Genomic DNA, 23,402 nt, shown 5'->3' on the forward strand with positions numbered 1-23,402 from the left:
GAACAGTGATATATATTGTTTGTTTTTTGTTGTTTGTTTTTTATTGTTTTTATTCTTTAAATCATGTTCGAAATAAAGATTCATTCATTATTATTATTATTATTATTATTTCAATAAACATTTATGTTAAAACTTGTCTGGTGTTTTATTCCTTGTTTTTATATTCGCCAATTAAAACATAAAAATCAGACATTTGGTTAACTGCTTTATATGACAATAAGTGTAGGTACACCTCATGGACACTTCAATAGGTACACTACACGAGGTAAAAAAAAAAAAAGAATAAATAAATTGCACATTAGTGTACATACTCACACCTGGGATCGAACAAAGTTCTTACCGAGTAAGAGCCCATGTCACTAACCAGTCGGCTACTTCTACCTGGCACCCCATGGTCGTCTGCACTGTTTTGTACTAGTGATGTGCATTCCAGTTAAGCGAAAATCTTTTGAATCGGTTCATTCAAAATATTTGTTCAAAAGAATCATTCACCGAATCGTGCGCTACACTTTCTTATTTATTTATTCTTTTTTTTTTTTTTTTTTTACCTCACAGGCCACTTCAATAGGGAAAAAGTGAAAAGTGCCACACCCGCCCTCACCCCCACCTCCTGATTGGCTGTTTGATCTGTGACGTCACTTGGACACTTGGGGCCGCATTCCAACATGTTTTCCAAGATTCCCTTGTTAAGTGCACTTGCGTGAAAAGTTTTAGCTCTTGCAGAACGTGAAAATGACCAAAATCTTTTCACGCAGGTGTGTTTAACGAGGGTAACTTGGAAAACATATTGGAACGCGGCCCCTCGAGGACTGGAGGTCGACACCCCTGGTTTAAGTGAAAAGTGCCACACCCGCCCTCACCCCCACTTTCTGATTGGCTGTTTGATCTGTGATGTCGCTTGGACACTCCATTAGGTACACCGCCATTTTCAAGTGTACCTAATAACAGGCCACTTTATTAGGGAAATATCATGGTCAAAGGTCACAGGTGTCAAGCTCGAGTCCTTGGGGCCTCATTCCAACATGTTTTCCAAGATTCCCTCGTTAAGTGCACCTGCGTGAAAAGTTTTAGCTCTTGCAGAACGTGAAAATGACCAAAATCTTTTCACGCAGGTGTGTTTAACGAGGGTAACTTGGAAAACATATTGGAACGCGGCCCCTCGAGGACTGGAGGTCGACACCCCTGGTTTAAGTGAAAAGTGCCACACCCGCCCTCACCCCCACTTTCTGATTGGCTGTTTGATCTGTGATGTCGCTTGGACACTCCATTAGGTACACCGCCATTTTCAAGTGTACCTAATAACAGGCCACTTTATTAGGGAAATATCATGGTCAAAGGTCACAGGTGTCAAGCTCGAGTCCTTGGGGCCTCATTCCAACATGTTTTCCAAGATTCCCTCGTTAAGTGCACCTGCGTGAAAAGTTTTAGCTCTTGCAGAACGTGAAAATGACCAAAATCTTTTCACGCAGGTGTGTTTAACGAGGGTAACTTGGAAAACATATTGGAACGCGGCCCCTCGAGGACTGGAGGTCGACACCCCTGGTTTAAGTGAAAAGTGCCACACCCGCCCTCACCCCCACTTTCTGATTGGCTGTTTGATCTGTGATGTCGCTTGGACACTCCATTAGGTACACCGCCATTTTCAAGTGTACCTAATAACAGGCCACTTTATTAGGGAAATATCATGGTCAAAGGTCACAGGTGTCAAGCTCGAGTCCTTGGGGCCTCATTCCAACATGTTTTCCAAGATTCCCTCGTTAAGTGCACCTGCGTGAAAAGTTTTAGCTCCTGCAGAACGTGAAAATGACCAAAATCTTTTCACGCAGGTGTGTTTAACGAGGGTAACTTGGAAAACATATTGGAACGCGGCCCCGAGGACTAGAGCTTGACACCTGTGACCTTTGACCATGATATTTCCCTATTAAAGTGGCCTGTTGTTAGGTACACTTGAGAATGGCGGTGTACCTAATGGAGTGTCCGTATGATTCCCTCGTTAAGTGCACCTGCGTGAAAAGTTTTAGCTCCCGCAGAACGTGAAAGAAGCTAAAACTTTTCACGCAGGTGCGCTTAACGAGGGTCACTTGGAAAACATATTGGAACGCGGCCCCTCGAGGACTGGAGGTCCTGGTTTAAGTGAAAAGTGCCACACCCGCCCTCACCCCCACTTTCTGATTGGCTGTTTGATCTGTGACGTCATTCGGACACTCTGTTAGGTACACCGCCATTTTCAGGTTCGTTCGCGAAGATTCACGAGTGAGTGACAGACAGCATTGCTGCTATGCCAGCCGACACACGTTATGCTGACATTGATGTTTTAATTTTGTATTTGTTGGATTGTAGTTGATGGTGTTATTATACCGAATGTGTTAGAATAAAAGGTTCAAAAATACCTCAAAGCACATTTAGGTATATGCTCACACCTGGGATTGAACCAAATTCTTATCGAGCAAGAGCCATTGTCACTAACCAGTCGGACATTTCAACTTGGTAGCCTTTGGCCGTCTGCACTGTTTTGTACTAGTGATGTGCATTCCAGTCTGAATTAAAGTTTTAGAATCCATCCATCCATCCATCCATTTTCTGTACCGCTTATTCCCCACGGGGGTCGCGGGCGTGCTGGAGCGGTTCACTCAAAAGATCTAAAAGCTTATTTATCTGTATGCTCACACCTGGGATCGAACCAAGTTATTACCGAGCAAGAGCCCGTGTCACTAACCAGTCGGCTATATCGACCTGACAACCCTTGGCCGTCTGCACTCTTTTGTACTAGTGATGTGCATTCCAGTCATTTTACGTGAACTGGATCTTTAGAATCGGTCCACTCAAAAGAGCTAAAAGCACAATCAGGTATATGCTTACACCTGGGATAGAACCTAATTTCTACCGAGCAAGAGTCCATGTGATTAACCAGTCGGCTATTTCGACCTAGCAACCCTTGGCTATCTGCAGTTTTGTACTAGTGATGTGCATTCCAGTTCTTAAGAATCTTTAGAATTGGTTCACGCAAAAGATTTGTTCAAAAGAATCGTTCACCGAATCGTTCGCTACACTTTCTTATTTATTTATTCATTCTTTTTTTTTACCTCGTGTAGTGTACCTATTGAAGTGTCCATGAGGTGTACCTAATTAGGTTTTTTTTCCATTTTTGTAATGGAAAAAATAGATTCGGAATTTGACCGATTCACTTCTCGAACCGCCTTCTGGAACGGATTGTGGTCGAAAACCGAGGTTTGACTGTAGTAAAACAACTGTATGAACACCAATGTTGTGCTCCAGTTGTTGTAAAGAATACACATTATGCTAAATTGTGTGGCTGAAATTTGATTGCCAATGTTGGATTGAGCCAACAATTTTCTGCCAAGAGAAATGTATTTTTTCATACAGTGGCGGGGGCTCTTTATTGAATCAAGCACTTAATGTCTACGTATGCTTTTCAAATTGTGGGGCGGGCCCCCATGAGGGCACGCGGCATGATGCCAGGTAACCCCAGGGGAACATGTTAATTAGGATGCGGTAGAACACATGTTGGCACGTCGGAACACTGGTTGGAACATCACCTCACCTTCAGAGGTGCAGGATTTGATTTGAATGAGTATGAATGTTTGTTTTCTATATGTGCCCTGGGAACCAGTTCAGGGTGTTTTTTTTCTAATATGTTTTTCTAAGTATACAGTACTACTTATCCTTTCAGTCAACTCAAATCCACAACGTCATTGAGTGGGAACTTAATTCACGCTGAAATATTTCTCCATGTTAGGGATGGATAGGCAATTCCAGCCCTCTAGGGTCAATTTCCTGGATATTTTATGTCTCATTGCTGTAAAACACTTGACTCAATTGATCAGATAATAAGTCCCGAAGACCGGAACTGTCCACCCCTGCTCTATATTGGGTAAGCATTTTCACTTTCTTTCGCCTCACTCATATTTTTGTTAGAAGACATCCGATTGTTCTTTTGTTTCTTTCAAATCCCTGATTACCGTATTGGCCCGAACATAAGACGATCCTGATTATAAGACAACCCCCTCTTTTTCAAGACTCAAGTTTGAAAAAAGATTTTTTGAACACCAAATTTAATTTTTCTACCGGACATAATTACAGTACATCTGAAACAAATGATTATAACAATATATTCGAGAGAAAAAGCAAGTTATTTTGGCTCATTCAAATCATGCAAAAACTGTCTACCACATCTTAATATCTGAACATTTAAATATGTAAACTAAAGTGCAATCACATTTGTAAATGAATGGCTTCTGGTTTTTGAAATGTAAATAAACCAATCTACTGTGATAAAACAACAAAATTGCAATAACTGCATTAACCATCAAAGTGAAGTCTAACTATAACTGCTCTGTAGGCAGTGCGAGCCCGTAATGATTTCTAGTTTTACCATAGGAGTATCAGTTAGTTAGAAGTAAGTTTGAAGCGACCCCCCGTCCCAAAGTGATCAAATAAACATGTACAATACACTGTAGGGTTATGTACTATCATTTACACATCCACATCATGATGCTATCAGAGTCAAAATAGAGAAATGACGATTGTGTCACAACACACATCTGTTACTCTGAAACAGGATATAAAGCTTAAAGTTGTCATTTCCGTCTCTCACTTTACACGTCATTATGCATCAGTTATATACAGCTATGAAAGCTATGATAATAATAATAATAATAATAATAATGATAATAATAATAATAATAAAGAAAAATAATTCATTAGTTATCATGATTTAAAATTAAAAAATAAAATTAAAAATAAAGGAAAAAACTAGGTTGATGAGATTTTAGAATTAAGATAAGAATAATAAAATAATGTGAATGTAATATAAATTATATAATGTATATATAATACAGTTATGATTACTTAGGACATTTTTAGTTGTGGTGCAAAAACAGATTATTCATTTATGGAGCTCCTGAAGAATTTGTACTGTATACTGTAATTACATCAATATACGGTACTCCTTACAATGAGGAGGATCCGAGGAACAGTAAGCAACACCGTCCTCTTTTGGCCGCTTTGGGTAATTGCAACACATCACATGAAGTAACCCTAACCTTGATTTAAAACCCTAGTCGGAAACCCTAACCCTAGCTTGAAACCCTAATTAGCAATGGCAAAACTCCTTGGAAACCCTGGTCGGAAACCCTAACCCTAGTTTTGAAAGCCTAGTTAGAAACCCTAATCTTAAAAACCCTAAAAGTAGTTTGAAACCCTCGTTGGAAACCCTAACAGCTTTAAAACCTAGTTTGTAACCCTAAGCTTGGTTTAAAACCCTAGTCGGAAACCCTACCCCTTGTTTGAAACTTTAATTAGCGATGGCAAAACTCCTTGGAAACCCTGGTCGGAAACCCTAACCCTAGTTTTGAAAGCCTAGTTAGAAACCCTGATCTTAGAAACCATAAAAGTAGTTTGAAACCCTCGTTGGAAACCCTAACCCTAGCATTAAAACCTAGTTTGTAACCCTAACCTTTGTTTAAAACCCTAGTCGGAAACCCTAACCCTAGTTTGAAACCCTAAATAGCAATGGCAAAACTCCTTGGAAACCCTGGTCGGAAACCCTAACCCTCGTTTTGAAAGCCTAGTTAGAAATCCTAATCTTAGAAACCCTAAAAGTAGTTTGAAACCCTCGTTGGAAACCCTAACCCTAGCTTTAAAACCTAGTTTGAAACCCTAACCTTGGTTTAAAACCCTAGTCGGAAACCCTGAGCCTAGTTTGAAACCCTAATTAGCGATGGCAAAACTCCTTGGAAACCCTAGTCGGAAACCCTAACCCTAGTTTTGAAAGCCTAGTTAGAAACCCTAACCCTAACTCTAGTTTTGAAAGCCTAGTTAGTAACCCTAACCCTAACTCTAACCCTAACCCTAACCCTAGTTTTGAAAGCCTAGTTAGAAACCCTAACCCCAACCCTAATCCTAACCCTAACCCTAACTTTGGAAACCCTAGTCGAAAACCCTAACCCTAGTTTTGAAAGCCTAGTTAGAAACCCCAATCTTAGAAACCCTAAAAGTAGTTTGAAACCCTCGTTGGAAACCCTAACCCTAGCTTTAAAACCTAGTTTGAAACCCTAACTTTGGTTTAAAACCCTAGTCGGAAACCCTGAGCCTAGTTTGAAACCCTAATTAGCGATAGCAAAACTCCTTGGAAACCCTAGTCGGAAACCCTAACCCTAGTTTTGAAAGCCTAGTTAGAAACCCTAACCCTAACTCTAGTTTTGAAAGCCTAGTTAGTAACCCTAACCCTAACCCTAACTCTAACCCTAACCTTAACTCTAACTCTAACCCTAAGTCTAACCCTAACCCTGGTTTTGAAAGCCTAGTTAGAAACCCTAACCCTAACCCTAACTTTGGAAACCCTAGTCGAAAACCCTAACCCTAGTTTTGAAAGTCTAGTTAGAAACCCTAATCTTAGAAACCCTAAAAGTAGTTTGAAAGCCTCGTTGGAAACCTTAAGCCTAGCTTTAAAACCTAGTTTGTAACCCTAACCTTGGTTTAAAACCCTAGTCGGAAACCCTAACCCTAGTTTGAAACCCTAATTAGCAATGGCAAAACTCCTTGGAAACCCTGGTCGGAAACCCTAACCCTAGTTTTGAAAGCCTAGTTAGAAACCCTGATCTTAGAAACCATAAAAGTAGTTTGAAACCCTCGTTGGAAACCCTAACCCTAGCATTAAAACCTAGTTTGTAACCCTAACCTTTGTTTAAAACCCTAGTCGGAAACCCTAACCCTAGTTTGAAACCCTAAATAGCAATGGCAAAACTCCTTGGAAACCCTGGTCGGAAACCCTAACCCTCGTTTTGAAAGCCTAGTTAGAAATCCTAATCTTAGAAACCCTAAAAGTAGTTTGAAACCCTCGTTGGAAACCCTAACCCTAGCTTTAAAACCTAGTTTGAAACCCTAACCTTGGTTTAAAACCCTAGTCGGAAACCCTGAGCCTAGTTTGAAACCCTAATTAGCGATGGCAAAACTCCTTGGAAACCCTAGTCGGAAACCCTAACCCTAGTTTTGAAAGCCTAGTTAGAAACCCTAACCCTAACTCTAGTTTTGAAAGCCTAGTTAGTAACCCTAACCCTAACTCTAACCCTAACCCTAGTTTTGAAAGCCTAGTTAGAAACCCTAACCCCAACCCTAATCCTAACCCTAACCCTAACTTTGGAAACCCTAGTCGAAAACCCTAACCCTAGTTTTGAAAGCCTAGTTAGAAACCCCAATCTTAGAAACCCTAAAAGTAGTTTGAAACCCTCGTTGGAAACCCTAACCCTAGCTTTAAAACCTAGTTTGAAACCCTAACTTTGGTTTAAAACCCTAGTCGGAAACCCTGAGCCTAGTTTGAAACCCTAATTAGCGATGGCAAAACTCCTTGGAAACCCTAGTCGGAAACCCTAACCCTAGTTTTGAAAGCCTAGTTAGAAACCCTAACCCTAACTCTAGTTTTGAAAGCCTAGTTAGTAACCCTAACCCTAACCCTAACCCTAACCTTAACTCTAACTCTAACCCTAAGTCTAACCCTAACCCTGGTTTTGAAAGCCTAGTTAGAAACCCTAACCCTAACCCTAACTTTGGAAACCCTAGTCGAAAACCCTAACCCTAGTTTTGAAAGCCTAGTTAGAAACCCTAATCTTAGAAACCCTAAAAGTAGTTTGAAAGCCTCGTTGGAAACCTTAAGCCTAGCTTTAAAACCTAGTTTGTAACCCTAACCTTGGTTTAAAACCCTAGTCGGAAACCCTAACCCTAGTTTGAAACCCTAATTAGCAATGGCAAAACTCCTTGGAAACCCTGGTCGGAAACCCTAACCCTAGTTTTGAAAGCCTAGTTAGAAACCCTATTCTTAGAAACCCTAAAAGTAGTTTGAAACTAGGGGTGTAACGATTCATCGATACACATCGATTAATCGATATAATGCTCTACGATTTATTGGCATCGATGCTAAACGTAAACATCGATCTATATCGCCCGTTTTTGACCTCGGACATTAGCCGCGACTTTATTTTGAAATCCAGTTCATTGTTGCTTGCTTCCTCTTTCCGGGAGCAGTGCGCGGCGTGTTGTGTTGTGAGCAGAGCAGGCACGTGAAAGGGGAGCCGACAACTACGCGGCTCCTGGGCTGGTGCTATGGCTAGTGTCTGTCCAAGAAGACGAGGAAATTCGCTCCCCTTTGGGCTTCAAGTCATTCGTTTGGAAGCACTTTGTAATTTCCTAAATAAAGAGTTTGCAGTACCTTGTTGATTTTGCGTATGAATTGTTATAAATCAGGATATTGTTCTATATCGATCGTAGAGCTCTATATCGTGATGTATCGTGAATGAATCACAGCAGGCTTTATGATATCGGCAAATATCGTATCGTGCCTCTTTGTATCGATATGATATCGTATCCTTACAAAACCCGCGATTTACACCCCTAGTAAATGGCATGCCGAGCTAGGGAAAAAAAGCACTTCTAAAGAAATACAGTACACCAGCTGTAATTCAAATCACGCACTTCCCAACCCTCTCTGTAAACAGTAAGGGAAACAACTGCACATTTCAAATTGTCCAAACTGATATCCATCCATCCATCCATCCATCCATCCATCCAAATGTTATTACTTAACATCGTCAAGCAAAGTATTTAAACGTAAACGCGTCATATATTTATTACTTAACATCGTCAAGCAACGTACATTAACCCGTAACGCGTCATATATTTCGATCATGCGCATGCGCAAGACACCGCAATACACGTCATTTCCTGCTTCTGAATCTGACGTGTCTTAAAACTGTTTTGCACCAGTGGTGGTTCCAACGCGTGGGGGGGGTTACTTTCTATTTAAGTATTTTGGTGAGTTCCCGCAGGGAAGGAATCCCCCCTATAATGTTTTTTTGTCCTGTTTTTGTTTAGTAGGCCTTCGATTCGGACCTTTCTAACCCGTTTTACCCTTGCTAATCCAGGTTACGTGGTGTCAAGATGCTTGACTTTTTCACCATCTTCAGCAAAGGGGGGATAGTGCTGTGGTGCTTTCAGGGAACCGGTGTCACCGAGTCCTTCACCGGGCCCGTCAACGCCCTGATCCGCTCCGTGATCCTGCAGGTGAGTCTCGGTGAACGGAGGGTCCTCGTCCCATGACTGGGCTTGACAACGGTGCGAACGGCTAATGCTAACAGGTAGCTGCGCACGTCGTAGTAATGGACTTGTACTGCGTGACATTATCGAATCTGTCACACCAGTACCTGCGAACTAAAAGATGATCAAAATAGTTTCGGTACATTGTCGTGATTTTTTTTTAAGGAAGTCTGCGGACGATGTGTAGTGTGGGAAAACAATTTTCGAGTTCTTGTTGACATATGTCCTTCGTGTTACTTTCCAGGAGCGGAGTGGAAATAACTCGTTCACTCACGAATCCCTGAATCTTAAATATAAACTGGACAATGAGTTTGAGTTAATTTTTGTGGTAAGTCAATGAACATCACTGCTAATTAGAAATAATGTGAGCGTGAACACTGACCTGCACCATCTTCCCTTGTGCTCACTGTTCAGGTGGGTTTTCAAAAGATCCTGACGCTGACCTATGTGGACAAGTTCATAGATGACATCCAGCTGCATTTCAGGGATCTTTATAAGAATGAACTGGAGCAAAAGGGTGCGATGAAGTTTCTTAACCACAGCTTTGAGTTTGGGGATGACTTCCAAATGCTTCTTCGGTAATTACTCACACAGGCTGGAAGACTTGAGACATTGCTGTGATCAAAAAAAAAAAAGTGTAATTGATATTTCATTGCGAATCGTGTAAACATTTAATGTATTCATCAACCACAGAAGAAATAAGTTGGGCTCATTCATGAGTCACAATCACCTGAAAGCTGTAACCATATTCCACTCATCATCATTTTAGAGCCACCTTGTGTTTCCACCCACTATGTAACTACAAAAAAGTTCCTTGAGTGTCTGATGTAGTTCAAATTTGTTGAAGTAGAGTGGTCTCCACCAACCTTTTTTATCGGTAAAATGCTGTCTGTGACCATTCGACCTGTGTTTGATTGGAAATAATGATATCTTGTCTATAATATAACGTGTATATAATGTCTATTTCCTACCAGAGAGGCAGAACAGGGCAGCAAAGCTCGGAGCCCAGCACCAATGCGTTCCTTTAAGGAGTCTGAAAAATCCCAAAAAACTGTGAAGTCAATGATAGAAACCAAGGGTGGGGACAAAGAAAAGGAACAGGGTAGCAAGAAGAGCAAGAACACCAAAAAGGAAGGTAAGTGTTGTTGGAGGAACCATTATCATCAACGTCATCATTATTATTACGTCAAAGATCTAATTGCCCAATCTTTCCCAATTTCTGTGGTAGACCTTGTCAAAGCAGATCAAGGAAAAGGCACATCTGCCGCAAAACTGGTTGAGAACGGAAATCACGGCCTTAGTCCTGAAGAGATCATGCAGAAGAAGCGAGAGGAGTTCTTTCGCAAGCGTACAGTGAGACCTGTTGAAAAAGTCAGGTGAGATATTGCCTGTTCTGAAGATAATTTCAAAAATCAAAGACAATCAGTCTGTTTACATTAACTGTATCCAACCCTGTATCCATCTGGTAAAAAAAACAACACTACTGAACGTTCATGCTTTATGTTGACCCAAACTTTTCTGTTTGTCCAGCAGGTCGTGAACTGAAGTGTTGCATTTTGAATGTTAATGCAATGATGTATGCCATAAATTCATCTGGTGGTGTGTTGTCTTCCTGCTAGTAAGTCTCCAAAGCCTCAGAAGCCCAAGGAGAAACAGAGGCGTGTTTGGGGCATGGGTGGCAACAGTACCAAGGACCTGGACTACAGTGACAGAAACGGAGAGGGTTCCTCTAGTGGGTGTGACCAACACCAGGATGCACCTATTGATCCTGTATGTATCAACTCTACCTTTGGAAGATGTTTACTCGATTAATGGAGACTGTGTAATAACGCCGAAATGTTTCAGGGGATGCAGCCAACCTCCATGGTTGGAGAGTTGCCATCTGTGGAATGTGATTCCAGTGACGATGGCGAGGAGGAGGAGGAGGAGGAGGAGGAAGAGGAGGAGGAAGAAGAGGAAAGAGTTGTTGTCAATACAGCACTCAAGACAAGGTATGACTGCTTAGCATTTAGCATTGTGTGTGTGAGCACAAACGTTTGTATGGAAAATGTTGTGGGATCTTGTCAGTGCCAAGAAGAGCGGTGGCTTTGGAGGCATGTTTGGCATGCTGAAGGGCCTGGTGGGCTCCAAGAGTCTGAACCTGGATGACATGGAGCCTGTTTTAGAGAAGATGAGGGAGCACCTCATTGGTAGGACAGTGCCGTGTTTCGCGTCCAACTCATGGATCACTGATTGATCATCATTGTGGCTTCCTCCTTCACAGCAAAGAATGTAGCAGCTGAAATCGCCTCACAGCTTTGTGACTCTGTAGCCAAAAAATTGGAAGGCAAAGTCATGGGCACCTTCACCAGTCAGTAAACATTCCATTTTTACAAGTTATGTAGTCAAATATCACAGTAAATTACCATATTGAATTGATACAAATCTTCTGTTTATGTAGCTGTTGCCTCAACGGTAAAGCAGGCCCTGCAAGATTCGCTGGTGCAGATTCTGCAGCCCAAGCGAAGGGTGGATATTCTGCGAGACGTCATGGAGGCGCAAAGTCAGAGGAGCCCTTTCGTCATTACCTTCTGTGGCGTCAATGGGGTTGGAAAGTCCACCAACCTGGCAAAGGTGAGTTTTCAGTGCACAGGTTGATTGAAATTGAAATGAACACTGACCGCATGTAAGCGGCAGATGGGAATAGATCATGTCGCATATAAAGGTCACCTTGGTCCATGATCACGGTACTTACCGCCATCCTCTTCTTGGTCCAGATCTCATTCTGGCTCATTGAGAACGGTTTCACCGTGCTGATCGCAGCCTGCGACACGTTCCGTGCCGGAGCGGTGGAGCAGCTGCGAACCCACCAGCGCCGCCTGAACTCTCTGCACCCTCCGGAGAAACACAAAGGGCGAACGATGGTCCAGCTCTATGAGAAGGGCTACGGCAAGGATGCTGCTGGAATTGCAATGGAGGCTATTGCTTATGGTAAGATTATGTTTCTATTTTAAACTTTGACATAAGATGACTCAACATAGTAACCGCTCACCCCCGCCAAACACACCTGAAAAAACATGTAATAGGTCGTTAATCAAACTTGTAATGAAAGTCATAAATCTAATATCCATGCTTTTTTTTTCTTTTTTTTTTTCTCGAGCTCGCAACCAGGCTTTCGACGTGGTGCTGGTGGACACCGCGGGGCGTATGCAGGACAATGCGCCCCTCATGACAGCCCTGGCTAAACTCATCGCCGTCAACATGCCTGACCTCGTGCTGTTTGTCGGGGAGGCTTTGGTGGGCAACGAGGCAGTTGATCAATTGGTAAGCCCACCCTACCTTGCAGATGAATTCATACTTAGAAGGGAAATGAGTACAAAACGTATGTATTCAGAAAAGAAAATTCTGAATTTCTTTTCAAAGATCCTAAACTTTGACCACTGTAGCCTTGAAACGTCAGATAACCTGCTGTCAAAAACTGTTTAATTTAAGGTCCAACAGAGGGCAGTGTTCCCCTTATCAACTGTCCTCAATACTCATTGATGAAAACATCTTGTTGGGCATTAGGGTGTCACTTGTACATATGAACTTCTCTTTTTGGCTCACTAGGTCAAGTTCAACCAGGCTCTGGCTGACCACTCTATGTCTGACAAACCTCGCCTCATCGACGGCATCGTGCTCACCAAGTTTGACACCATTGACGACAAGGTGTGTTCAAATGCGCTTCACGTGTTTGGCTTGAATAGGAACATTTAACGCAGTTTCATTTCTCCCTCACAGGTTGGCGCAGCAATCTCTATGACCTACATCACGGGCCAGCCAATAGTGTTTGTGGGCACTGGGCAGACGTACAACGACCTGCGCAGTCTGAATGCCCGCGCTGTGGTCAGCGCTCTGATGAAGGCTTAAAGGCGGCCGCACGCTTTTATCTTTGTTGTTGGACATCGCGTGGAAGCCAGCTATCATCTCGCCATGCTGCCAAGAAATGCTCAAGCCCCTACTATAAGCCTGCATTTGCCGTCCTGCTGTGCCGTTCTCTCTATCATGTCTCATTTTCTGCTCTTGACACCATTGTCCCACCTTGAGGGCGGTGTGAAAGGACGGCATTGAAAACACACAACCAGAGAAGCCTCCCGTTTTCTTTGACACGTAAGGATTTGGGCCAAATTGACAAGTAGCTCATTATCCACTTGAGTTTTGAATCGATCCCAACTAATGGACCTGTTTACACAATAAGAACTAGTTAAACAACATTTTGTCTTTTCTTCCCTACCTAAATAAGGTCATGTTGACAGCAGCTGCCTGTGCAACGTCTAGTGACCATAGTGCCTAGTTGTCATGGTTACGTCTTACATCAAGGACACATGGAACTTAATCCTACTCAAGAGGAAAAGATGGGACGGTTAACAGTCATGAATTGGAATGAAATGTACACTTCTACATTGTCTTAAGTGAGCTATACACCCTAACAGATTTGACCTGGCCCACCCTGCAGTTTAAAAAAACAATACAACCGCTTACTAACTTTTACTAGGAGCCCCAAATCATTTAACCCACGAATGCATAACATTACTTGGAGTGCTGAATATTTATTTTCCCAATGAATCTACTATGGTTCCCGACAGGAAAGAGGTTCCCAAACTCTGCTTTAATAACTAGTGTTTCTTTCCAGGCTAATTAATAGAATGAATCAGTGGAGACCCGGAAATACTTTTGTAATCGAGTAATTGCTCTGACCCGATTTTCCAAGAATGGTTATTTATGTTATCCCTATGAGTTTCTTAATTGATTCAGGAGGAACTCAACCCAACCCCTCCCTTTAACTTGCAGTTATGCAATATTAGGGAATTTAAGATTATTTGAGCTAATTTATGAGAATGTAAACATTTCTAAATAAAGCTGCTGTACGTGGCATGCATTTTGGAACTTCCTCTCGTTAGTTTATTTTTTGTTATCCGACTGAACAACACCATAAATGGGATACCAAAAGCTTTATTTTGAAAATAGCACTTATAAATACTATGTCACAAACACACGTGAGTAGTTTCAAATACAAAAGACTTACAAAGAACAAGTCTGCACAGGAGTGGCAAGTTTCTACTTGCAGGAGTTTTAACACCTTGCAAAAAAAAAAAAAGGAACATAGTTATTGGACTTGTCTATGACGTACAAAAATTTATACCAGTCTGTATGCAGTACAGTGTAAATGGAAAACATTACCCTGTTCTTGTGGTACGTGTGGCAGATGCCAATTCTGTTGAATGTATGGACCTCGTCACGTGTGCATGTTTGCGCATATAGAGCAAGTAAGATTCCCTTCCCACACCAGCCAATGTGATGCATATAGTACATATACATCTTCTGGTGTGTCCCAAACTTCAATTCAACTTCCCTTTTAAATAACAATATACAGAAAATGACATACATAGGCCAGCCACAATGTTAAGGCAATCAGCTACTATACTTGCAGTAGACTGAACCTTTGTTGGAAGGAAATGCAAAACATCAATGGCAATGGTCTGTGGCACAGACAAAAAAAAAAAAAAAAAGAATTTCAGTAAAGTTGTTAATGAAGCAAGCTTTCTGAAAGTATGAGAACATCAGCAGTTCCTTTGACCTTGAAGAAGCAAAAAGAGTTTTGGCTTTCTCACCCTCACATAGGGAGAGATCAGTCTCTTGTTTGCTGCAGTGGAAATCTAGTATGTGGCCGCAGCTTGATGTCAGCGAGAAGAAGCAATCAGTCCTAACCGTGAAGGAGGTATTTGTGAGTGTTAAAGCTGTTCCGCTGCACCCACCCCCCATTTTAAAACCCTGAAAATACAGATAGAAATATTGTACAGTAAATACATGTAGGCACATCACTGAAGTCATTAATCAAAAACTAAAAAGTGGAATCACCGGTCCTTAATTTGTAGAGAAATACAAAAGTCACACCATCAGACATGACACCATGTGCAAAAGTTAGCAAAGTGAGCCATACAATTACCCAATCAATGCAAATTCATTTTACCATGCAGATGCTTGATTGTACAAGAAAATTCCCCCAAAACAAAATCAGTACTCTAAGACAAAAAATGTGTGTGTCTGCCAGGCGTTTTCAAAACTTGAGTCGTATGACCAATTGTATTAATTTGTTTATTTACTGCGATCCCTCGCCACTTTGTGCTTCATCTTTCGCGAATGCGCTACTTTGCGGGTTTATACGTGATGTGAGAAAAACGTTTAAATAGCACGGGGCGTGCCTCTGAGCAATGTGCGTCACTGTGGACTGAGTTCAAGCACAGGAGGCGGCAGCACTGACCGGTGCAGAAGGAGCTGGGACATAGGAAAATATCACGTGTTTGCTCTTTTATTTACTGTAAAGGTACAACACATGTACAGAACAGTGTGGGAATAGTTATTAAGGGAATAAGAAAGGTTTATGTAGCGTAAAAGCATTGGGGAGGGTTCAAAAAGCTTTAAAATTATGGACTGGACCACAATGCAACAGGAGATTCACTTTGGTTTCACTATGCATGACGAAAATAAGAAGCGCCATGGCTGGAAACTGAAGATTTTAGTCTGGGTTTACACGTCATCCTTAACTGACAGCTCAGATTTTTGTGCTTATTAGTAATTACCTAAATTTAGCCTGGATAGTAAAAACCCTTGGCAGAACTTCTGTTGAATTGATAGGGGATACACATACAGTAGTATAGGTACCGTATTTTCCGCACTTTTAGGCGCACCGGATTATAAAACGCACCTTCAATGAATGGCCCATTTTAAAAGTTTGTCCATATATAAAGGCACACCGGATTATAAAGCGCATAGATCACTAACTCAACGTTGCTCAAACGTTAATATCACACAACACACAAAATAAACATAAATCTTACTTTAATAAATTAGTCCTCATCCACGAATCCATATGGGTCCATATATAAAGTGCACCGGATTATAAGGCGCATTGTCGGCTTTTGAGAAAATTGGAGGTTTTTAGGTGCGCCTTATAGTGCGGAAAATACGGTATGCCTTTGCCCTAAACCAAATGTGACGTCACGTGAAAGTTTGCTAATTCCTATCCATCAAACCAGATATGAACACTGTACGGTCTGTACCTTACCCCAGTCATTTGTTGAAACCTCTCGAAAGCAGATCTCGTTGGCCAGCCGCTCTAGGTACTCGGGCAGGTCAGAGTACTCGTCCCCGTAGGAAATGACCTTGATGCCCTTGTCCAACATGTTGTCGCGTAGCTTCTTGAACTCCCCCACATCTTCGCGCCGCACAAGCATGAAGTGCTCCAGGTCAGACTTGTGTTTGACCGCCTCCAAGAACAACGCCTGGAAGGTCGTGTCATCGACGGTACGACCGCAGCCCAGGAAAACAAACGATTTGGTCTCGTACAGCTTCTGAATCTCACGCTGTGGAATCCGGTGGGAATATAGGCTATGTGTTACTATAAATCATTTTGTACGTAGCACACATACACTACCGTTCAAAAGTTTGGGGTCACTTAGAAATATCTTTATTTTGAAAATCAGAGCAGTACGCAGAAATTAGGGTGAGGTGCAGAAAATTACATTTACATCCCGGCAGTAAGATGTCGCAGTGAGCTAGCCTATGTTCACACTGCCCATTTGAGGTTTATAGTCAAATCTGATCTTATTTTGTTCCCATTTACATTACTAAAACAGATATGGCGTCGAATGTAAACAGAATGCCTCCGGGATGTCACACGCATGCGTAAAAAGCACGTGATGTTACACGCATGCGTAAAAAGCACAAAGTCGAATGACACAGCTAAAAGATGTCATGCGGCAGTGTTCACCAAAGTTAATATGATCCAGCGTGTCGGGGCTCGTCTTTTTATCACCTTGTATTGACAGATGAGCGAAGCGGGAGGAAATAAGAATATTTTGTGCAAATGAGACGACGCTTTTCTTTCTTTTGAACAGTCTGCATTTTTGAATTACTACCATTTCTGTTTACAATATCTAGATCAAGTGGACAAATCTAATCTAGTCTAATCTTTGCTTTAATACTATTTTCGAACTCAAACCCATAGTTTGGTGGAATATTTTGCACTGTATAAGAAATGCACATAAAATGTATTATTTGTCTTATTATTATGATTATTATTTTATATAACTCTACCCAAGGACGAAGAGAACATTGATGGTGATTATTTTATAATCACAATATTTCACTGTTTTGATCCTGCAAATCATTTCCTTCAAATATTCGTACTTCACATGCTCTTGGAAAACCAACGTTTAAGCCGTGGAATCAATTGCTCTCCACGGAATCAAATGTCTGTGATGGCCAAAATCATTGTATAAAATAGGGTATCCTCACACTCACCATAACCTCAGTGTTCCTCAGCACATTCTGGTAGCCGGCGGGGTGCAGCACAATACCACACGGGTTGGTGTAAACACCATGGATGTGTAGAACACTTAACCTCCGCTTTTCCTGAGCCCACTCCAAAACCTACACACAAATACACACGGAGAAGAACACACACGTTGGAACAGCCCATTGCACACCATCCTGTTCTGACTGGGTAAGGGAGGGTGTAACAGTAAGAGGATATTACGGCCCTGATGGAGACATGACATAAATATCACGACTGAGAGGCACAATGGTATGCCTCCATCAGGACAGTTCTTTGTTTGTATTTTATGATTATGAGATCATTATTTTAAATACCTGAAGGGAGCACTAATATTAAAAAATAAAAAAGATAGCACAATTTAATTGCGCAAAAGTATACTTTTGCTTTAGGCAGTTTTAACCCGAGAGCAAATAGAGCCCAATAATGTAAAACTAGATTCAATCATCGCCCAACTGTTCCAAACAGAAGGCTGTTTCAGGTGCTGCGCCAATATTGACCCATGAGGAACTTTACTAGAAGGCTAACCGTAACCCTAACAGTAACTAAAAGGAGAAGATAAAAACATGTTGAACTACTGTAGATTTGTAATTTCCAAATTAAGAAATCACATCGCTTTGGTATTTCTAGGTTGTTATTTTCCCAACTGTCTGAGTCAGGCCGACTAATCATGTCTGCTCACGTTCATGCTCCAGTGACCTTTGCGCTTTTTTTTTTTTTTTTCCCAAATCGCTGACTGGCTTAAACTACTGTCGGCTAGGCCGTTCAATCAATACCTCAGTATAAGCAAACAGGAACATTTACCTTTTTCTCGTCAGTCAGATCCAAAGACTCCAGCTTGGTGCCTTGGTGGGCCGCGTAGATCTCCAACAGGTTGTCGAAGTTGGTGGTGAGGACCAGCGAGCCACTCTCCATCAACTGCAGCACGGAGCGCAGAAGATGTTTCCCGGCATGCTCCATCTTACACTCCAAATCATCAAACACTTCATACAGGCAGTCCTTGAAGAATGTGGACCGCACATTGCCTGTTCTCTGAAACCAAACCATGACACAATGTTTACAAGCATGTTTAAAAAGAAAAAGTTACTTAATTATGATTAACATAACACCAATACGTACAAATGGAATAAATCAAACCAGATGGATGGATAGAAGTTTTACTTTCCATTACTAATTTATTCCATTTTAATCTTACATGACAATGAAGAATGGAGCGCTCCCAAAAGCATGACCACCCATACATCTTAAAACCAAGTAGGAAACTAATTGGATTAAACTTGAGTTCAAGGTGTTACTTATCTCATCACGTGACCTAAATCAAGATCGCATCAAGTGCCTTAAAATACATTTGCAATGCATTTGTCTCCACAGGTTGGAGCCAGGGCAGCATTACAGCAAAAATATTTCAAGGGCCCTTTTTCTGCAGCCTGTAAACAACGCGTAAAAGATGGAGGGTTGTAAATCTGAATTAAAAGCTAAAAATAGTGAGCCTTTGTGCATTGCTGTAGCGACCAAGGTGATTCGGGCACAGGGAGACGCTCAACTCTGGGAGATGGACTTGCCATGATTACTGAACTAATGGGCTAAACAGCTTGATTCCGTTCCACAGGAAGAAAGCCATTATACACATCTAGTGTCTATGGCAGCTGAGTCCATCACCGTGTCCTAAGGCCATCAGAGGAATTGAGCAAACACCAAATAAAGTGCAAGTAAACAAGTCCAGTTCTTAAACCAACAGAGAATTAACCGGTTTCACCAGGACTTGCTTTGTAGTCAGTGCAGAGTTTTGCCAAAACGTAGAGATGAAATCTTGGTCTTAGAGTTGAGGAATTCCAATGATGTTACAAAAGACACACCCTTAGTCAAAATTAGAGCTGCTTCTAATTATGAAGAGGTTTAAAGAGATTGTTAGGATGACACATTATGATAGAATGATTTGAGGGCCATAGAAAATATTATTGTAAAAAAAATTGGACTTCTTCCTTAAGTACAATGTTTGTCCTTGAGCCTTTATTTTTCCAGTACCTGAAACCGCAGACTATGTAAATCCCATGTAGAAGTAGGTCAAACTGCCGCGTTAGTGGATTTTTCAGAATATTAGCATTCTTACAGAGTTCTTTCAAAAATCCAAATTGGCATCATGATAACAGTCCGAGAGAGAGGTAGAGTACATTTTTGAAAAAGTTCCATCCACACAATGTCGTCAAAACAATTGCTGTTCACACAGACTGGCAAAAATGAGGTCAGTTTATAATGAATTATAATGCATTTATATGCGCACCAATAAAACAATCTTCTAAATCCCAAAAAGTACCAGGGTAGCCAGGCGGGAGGAGGGAGGACAAATGTTTGCAGAAATGAGACGATTGTTCCTTGTTGACATCATTTTCTGGAGAATGCAACTCAGATGTAACAAAACAACCATCATCAGCTCAACTATTATCGTCACCACATAGTATGTCCACTTTATACTTTATGTTTGAAGTGGGTGGGATTGTATTACAGACCAAGATGATAAAAACTCTTAGCACTGGAATTAATTTTAGAAGCCTTCTTTTGCAAATAAAAAGAATGCTAGGTGTTTGACTGATGCTTTAACTAAATGCAAAGTTACGAGTTTGAATTATTTTGATGTTTTTCCGACAGCAACCGGTCTGCACCGCAGGGAGAGGGTGGTGAAAAGATCATGGCTGTTAAAGCCATGAAGTGTTGTTTGCTCCATTGGGACAGCAGGCTGAGGGGCTGACACAAAGTGAGTTTTATCAGTGTCAAAAGTGCAATGAGACATGACTAACACAGGAGGCAAATGCTATCAGGACCCCCCCCCATCTGCCGGCAATTCCTCAAGCACAGACTGGTCCAAAAAGTAATATGGATGTGTCGCTTTTGTCTATTTTTTATTGGAATTAATTAAGGTGGGGGTGGGTTCTTTGGCTTTTTTGTGTGTGTTTTTGCAATGCCACAATTAGAATTTGGGAGCAGACAAAAATGTCAATGCAAAGCACTCCTCAAGTACAATACTTTTATTTCGGAATAGTTTAAGCAATTTTAATTCAATTTTATTCATAAGTCATTTGTTTCTGTCAACATGAATACCACATCAGGATTTAAAAGGCAATTCCAAGCAAAACCGTTTTATTGTTGTTGCCAAGGCAATGCAAGCTTTTATGTCGGTAGTTATCACAAAACGTTTGAAGTGTGAAGTTAGTAAAACAAGTTCCTCAAAGCATAACAAAAGTTAATAGTGGATTAACTACTTTCAACTGACCTTGATCGTATCGTCTTTCCATGTGATGTCAACTTGATATTTTATAAATGTAATCATGCCGTTATATCCAGTCACCAATTCCATGCACAAATGGTGGCTACTAATTTCAAGGAAAATTACGTCAAACTTCAAAATTCAAAGGGCCTCAAAGGTTATGAAATTTGTAAATGGTCATAAATTACTGTTCATAAGACAGACAAAAATGTGGCAAGTCCAATCAATAAATACATCATGGGTTAAGTCAGGAAAAATGTTCTCTCTCCACAAATGAGTTTCACTTGTCTTTGACTTGTGTGATTTTGTTGTTGTTGAATGAGAAGAGAATAGGCAACTTATGCCATATAAACATGGAACTAAAGCAACATCAATAATAAAACAACAGAATGCATCGCTGTTAACTGTTGAATGTGTAGAAACTCAAGGTGTAATCTCCCTCTGAATGTTTGCCACCAGATTAGAGATAAATTACAGTAGTTTGAATGGAGGTCAACTTCTTTACGCCTTTAAAAACTCGACAGACAATGTTAGCATTTGAAGTTAAGCACTGTATGATAAAACCATACCAAGATAAAGTTGAACTATTTGCCAAGTACAAATAAACAAGTACAAAAGGTAGAGGGCAGCCAGACCCTTTATGTCACATTAAATTCCATTTATGGCTCTATGGCATTTAATAAATGCACTGCAATTTTTCGACCTTTCCGTGACTGGTACCACAGAAAGAAATACATTAGTACAATACAAGTACAATTTTGAAACACTCAGCAAACATCAACCGTGATGATGGTTTGAAGTTTTTATTTTAGTTGAAGTACAAACTAGTACTTCCTCCGTGGTTTGCATATTGTTTGTATCTATTTGAACATTTGCATTATTGGATGTCTGGATTTTCACAATTAATATCACACAATGCATGAAAACAGAAACTAATAGTTATCTGGAAGTTAGGACAGCAGTTTGGAAAGGACAAGCAAAGAGTAATGATAAAAACGGCGCCTTACCGGGGAAAGTTTCTGAATTAGGTCATGAGCCACGTGCACCAAATTTTTATCTTCCTGCATGTGCTTTTGGAAACGTCGGCTCTCCTCTTCTTCGAGCAAGTCAAAGTCATTGGCGGCATCCAGCAAGGCTTGTATGAGACCTTTCCAGGAGCGGAGAGCTGGGACCTGAGGAGCCACGGCGGAGCTTATCCCGGTGCCGATCACTAAGACAAGCTCCGGGGCATGCTTTGTCTTAAGGCTGGGCAGCAGCTTCCTTTTGGGCACACAGATATACTATAAAACAGGGCTTTCCCGAATCACGCATCTGAATATGTTCACTGTGTCAGCAAGAACTAGTTACAAATTGTATACTGCAATTCAAATCGCAGAATCTTGTGGCATAACATATAAACTTTAACATTTTACCTGTTGACATACCTTTCCAAATGGACAGGGTTAGGGTTAGGCTATAATATTCTTTTGTGAAAAATTCTGCATGGGCCTGCTAAGATTACTAAAATCTTTAATATTGTTTGGTTATTTTGTTGCAGTGTCACAAAACCGAGAATTCTGAGACATAATATAATTCAGATCCAGGACTGGTGTCACAAACATCACAGTCCAAATCCAAACTACTAACGTTGAAGGGAGAAGGTTCCAGCATATGAATTGTTCTCAGCCAGGAATTGTCAGATGCTCAGGGCATTGCGAGCAGGTGTGCTTTGCAATGCGAAATTGTTGACTTATTTGTGTTTTTTCAGCTTACCTAGGCTTCTTTCCATTTGAATCTGCATCCTGTGAGTCAGCTGCAGTTCGTTTCTCAGTTTTCACCGCTACTACAGAGGCCATTCAGCACCTGGAGCCATACGAACAGTGGGTGCCATACCAAACAAACACTTGCAACTTTTCATTTTACCTCACTCACCAGTGGCTGGCATTATTAAACAGTGAAAAAAAAACCCACACATCTCAGTCATGCTACAAACAGGAAGTTCAGCGCGCATCTTTAATAAGCAAAGACTGAGTCACTGTCAAACGCATGTAGCTTGAGCCATTCTAGGTAAAAGATAAGTATAGAAATGTATTTTTCTTTGTCAATGCTCTCATTTACATGAACACGACTCACCTTTATCTCTGCAGGGAGTAGGCGCCCAATTTTTGAAAGTCTTCTCACGGAGAAGTCGTTATAATTCCAGCTCAGTGAGTAACAGTCGTTCTACTGCTTGCAATCTGGGTTGTTGTTTTTTTTAAATTGAAAAAGTCCACGTCGTCAAGGATTTGTAACACGAAGTAACAGGCAAAACCGGGGTTTCAAAATGATAGACTCGAGCTAACTTGACTGTGTGATATTCCAAAACAACTGTTGCTATAGCTGTCTTTCTAACCTTGTTTCGAGGCAATCATCTCGGGTTAACTTGTCATGCTGGAGTTTAAAGGCAGCCTTCGTAAACGGCATACAAATGTATCGAGATCAATTGTGCACGACGCGGAGGCTCAACTTTTGTCTAATGTTGAAGTTTGTGTGTCGCGTGAAAGCCGAGAGAAGGAGAGGAGGTTGAAGTCGCCGCCTGTGGCGAGCCTGCTGCTTGTCTTATGACGCCTTCACGTGCTGCTCGGACAACAAAGTGCCTCGTTTTCTGTCTCGTGTAAGAAAGGTTGTACATATCGACAGGACAGGTGGCTTCAGTGATAC

The 23,402-nt window shown here is 41.2% G+C and overlaps 2 protein-coding genes across 5 annotated transcripts; one reads left to right on the plus strand and one right to left on the minus strand.

Moving 5' to 3' along the window:
- Positions 1-8,716: 8,716 nt before the first annotated feature.
- Positions 8,717-14,017, plus strand: srpra (SRP receptor subunit alpha). The gene is made up of 15 exons (XM_037267192.1): positions 8,717-8,826; positions 8,937-9,075; positions 9,353-9,436; positions 9,523-9,686; positions 10,083-10,243; positions 10,337-10,484; positions 10,728-10,878; positions 10,954-11,099; positions 11,176-11,297; positions 11,372-11,458; positions 11,549-11,721; positions 11,865-12,078; positions 12,248-12,411; positions 12,697-12,795; positions 12,868-14,017. The coding sequence occupies exons 2-15, from the start codon at positions 8,953-8,955 to the stop codon at positions 12,994-12,996; spliced, it is 1,965 nt and encodes a 654-aa protein (XP_037123087.1). The 5' UTR covers positions 8,717-8,826; positions 8,937-8,952; the 3' UTR covers positions 12,997-14,017.
- A 46-nt stretch (positions 14,018-14,063) lies between these two features.
- Positions 14,064-23,317, minus strand: fam118b (family with sequence similarity 118 member B). Of its 4 annotated transcripts, none has more exons than XM_037267195.1 (7): positions 22,836-23,316; positions 22,476-22,565; positions 21,731-21,983; positions 18,266-18,493; positions 17,431-17,559; positions 16,193-16,490; positions 14,064-14,830 (listed from the first exon to the last, which is right to left on the minus strand). In XM_037267195.1, the coding sequence occupies exons 2-7, from the start codon at positions 22,556-22,558 to the stop codon at positions 14,808-14,810; spliced, it is 1,014 nt and encodes a 337-aa protein (XP_037123090.1). In that variant the 5' UTR covers positions 22,559-22,565; positions 22,836-23,316; the 3' UTR covers positions 14,064-14,807. The 4 variants fall into 4 exon arrangements, with proteins under 4 accessions (XP_037123090.1, XP_037123091.1, XP_037123089.1 ...); XM_037267196.1 differs by having other exon boundaries at positions 14,064-14,898; positions 22,836-23,315; XM_037267194.1 differs by lacking the exon at positions 14,064-14,830 and having other exon boundaries at positions 15,978-16,490; positions 23,095-23,317.
- Between the last annotated feature and the right edge of the window lie 85 nt (positions 23,318-23,402).

This window comes from Syngnathus acus, chromosome 13, assembly GCF_901709675.1.
Source record: "Syngnathus acus chromosome 13, fSynAcu1.2, whole genome shotgun sequence".
Lineage (NCBI taxonomy): Eukaryota > Metazoa > Chordata > Actinopteri > Syngnathiformes > Syngnathidae > Syngnathus > Syngnathus acus.

What these genes read in the sequence shown, in the direction of transcription:
- srpra (XM_037267192.1), top strand. Translation starts at nt 8,953, where the DNA reads ATGCTTGACTTTTTCACCATCTTCAGCAAAGGGGGGATAGTGCTGTGG. An exon ending in GACTTCCAAATGCTTCTTCG is followed by an intron (nt 9,687 to 10,082) that starts GTAATTACTCAC and finishes ATTTCCTACCAG; the next exon opens with AGAGGCAGAACAGGGCAGCA. An exon ending in TTGACACCATTGACGACAAG is followed by an intron (nt 12,796 to 12,867) that starts GTGTGTTCAAAT and finishes TCTCCCTCACAG; the next exon opens with GTTGGCGCAGCAATCTCTAT.
- fam118b (XM_037267194.1), bottom strand. Translation starts at nt 22,558, where the DNA reads ATGGCCTCTGTAGTAGCGGTGAAAACTGAGAAACGAACTGCAGCTGAC. An exon ending in TAATTCAGAAACTTTCCCCG is followed by an intron (nt 18,494 to 21,730) that starts GTAAGGCGCCGT and finishes GTTTGGTTTCAG; the next exon opens with AGAACAGGCAATGTGCGGTC. An exon ending in ATCTGACTGACGAGAAAAAG is followed by an intron (nt 17,560 to 18,265) that starts GTAAATGTTCCT and finishes ATTTGTGTGTAG; the next exon opens with GTTTTGGAGTGGGCTCAGGA.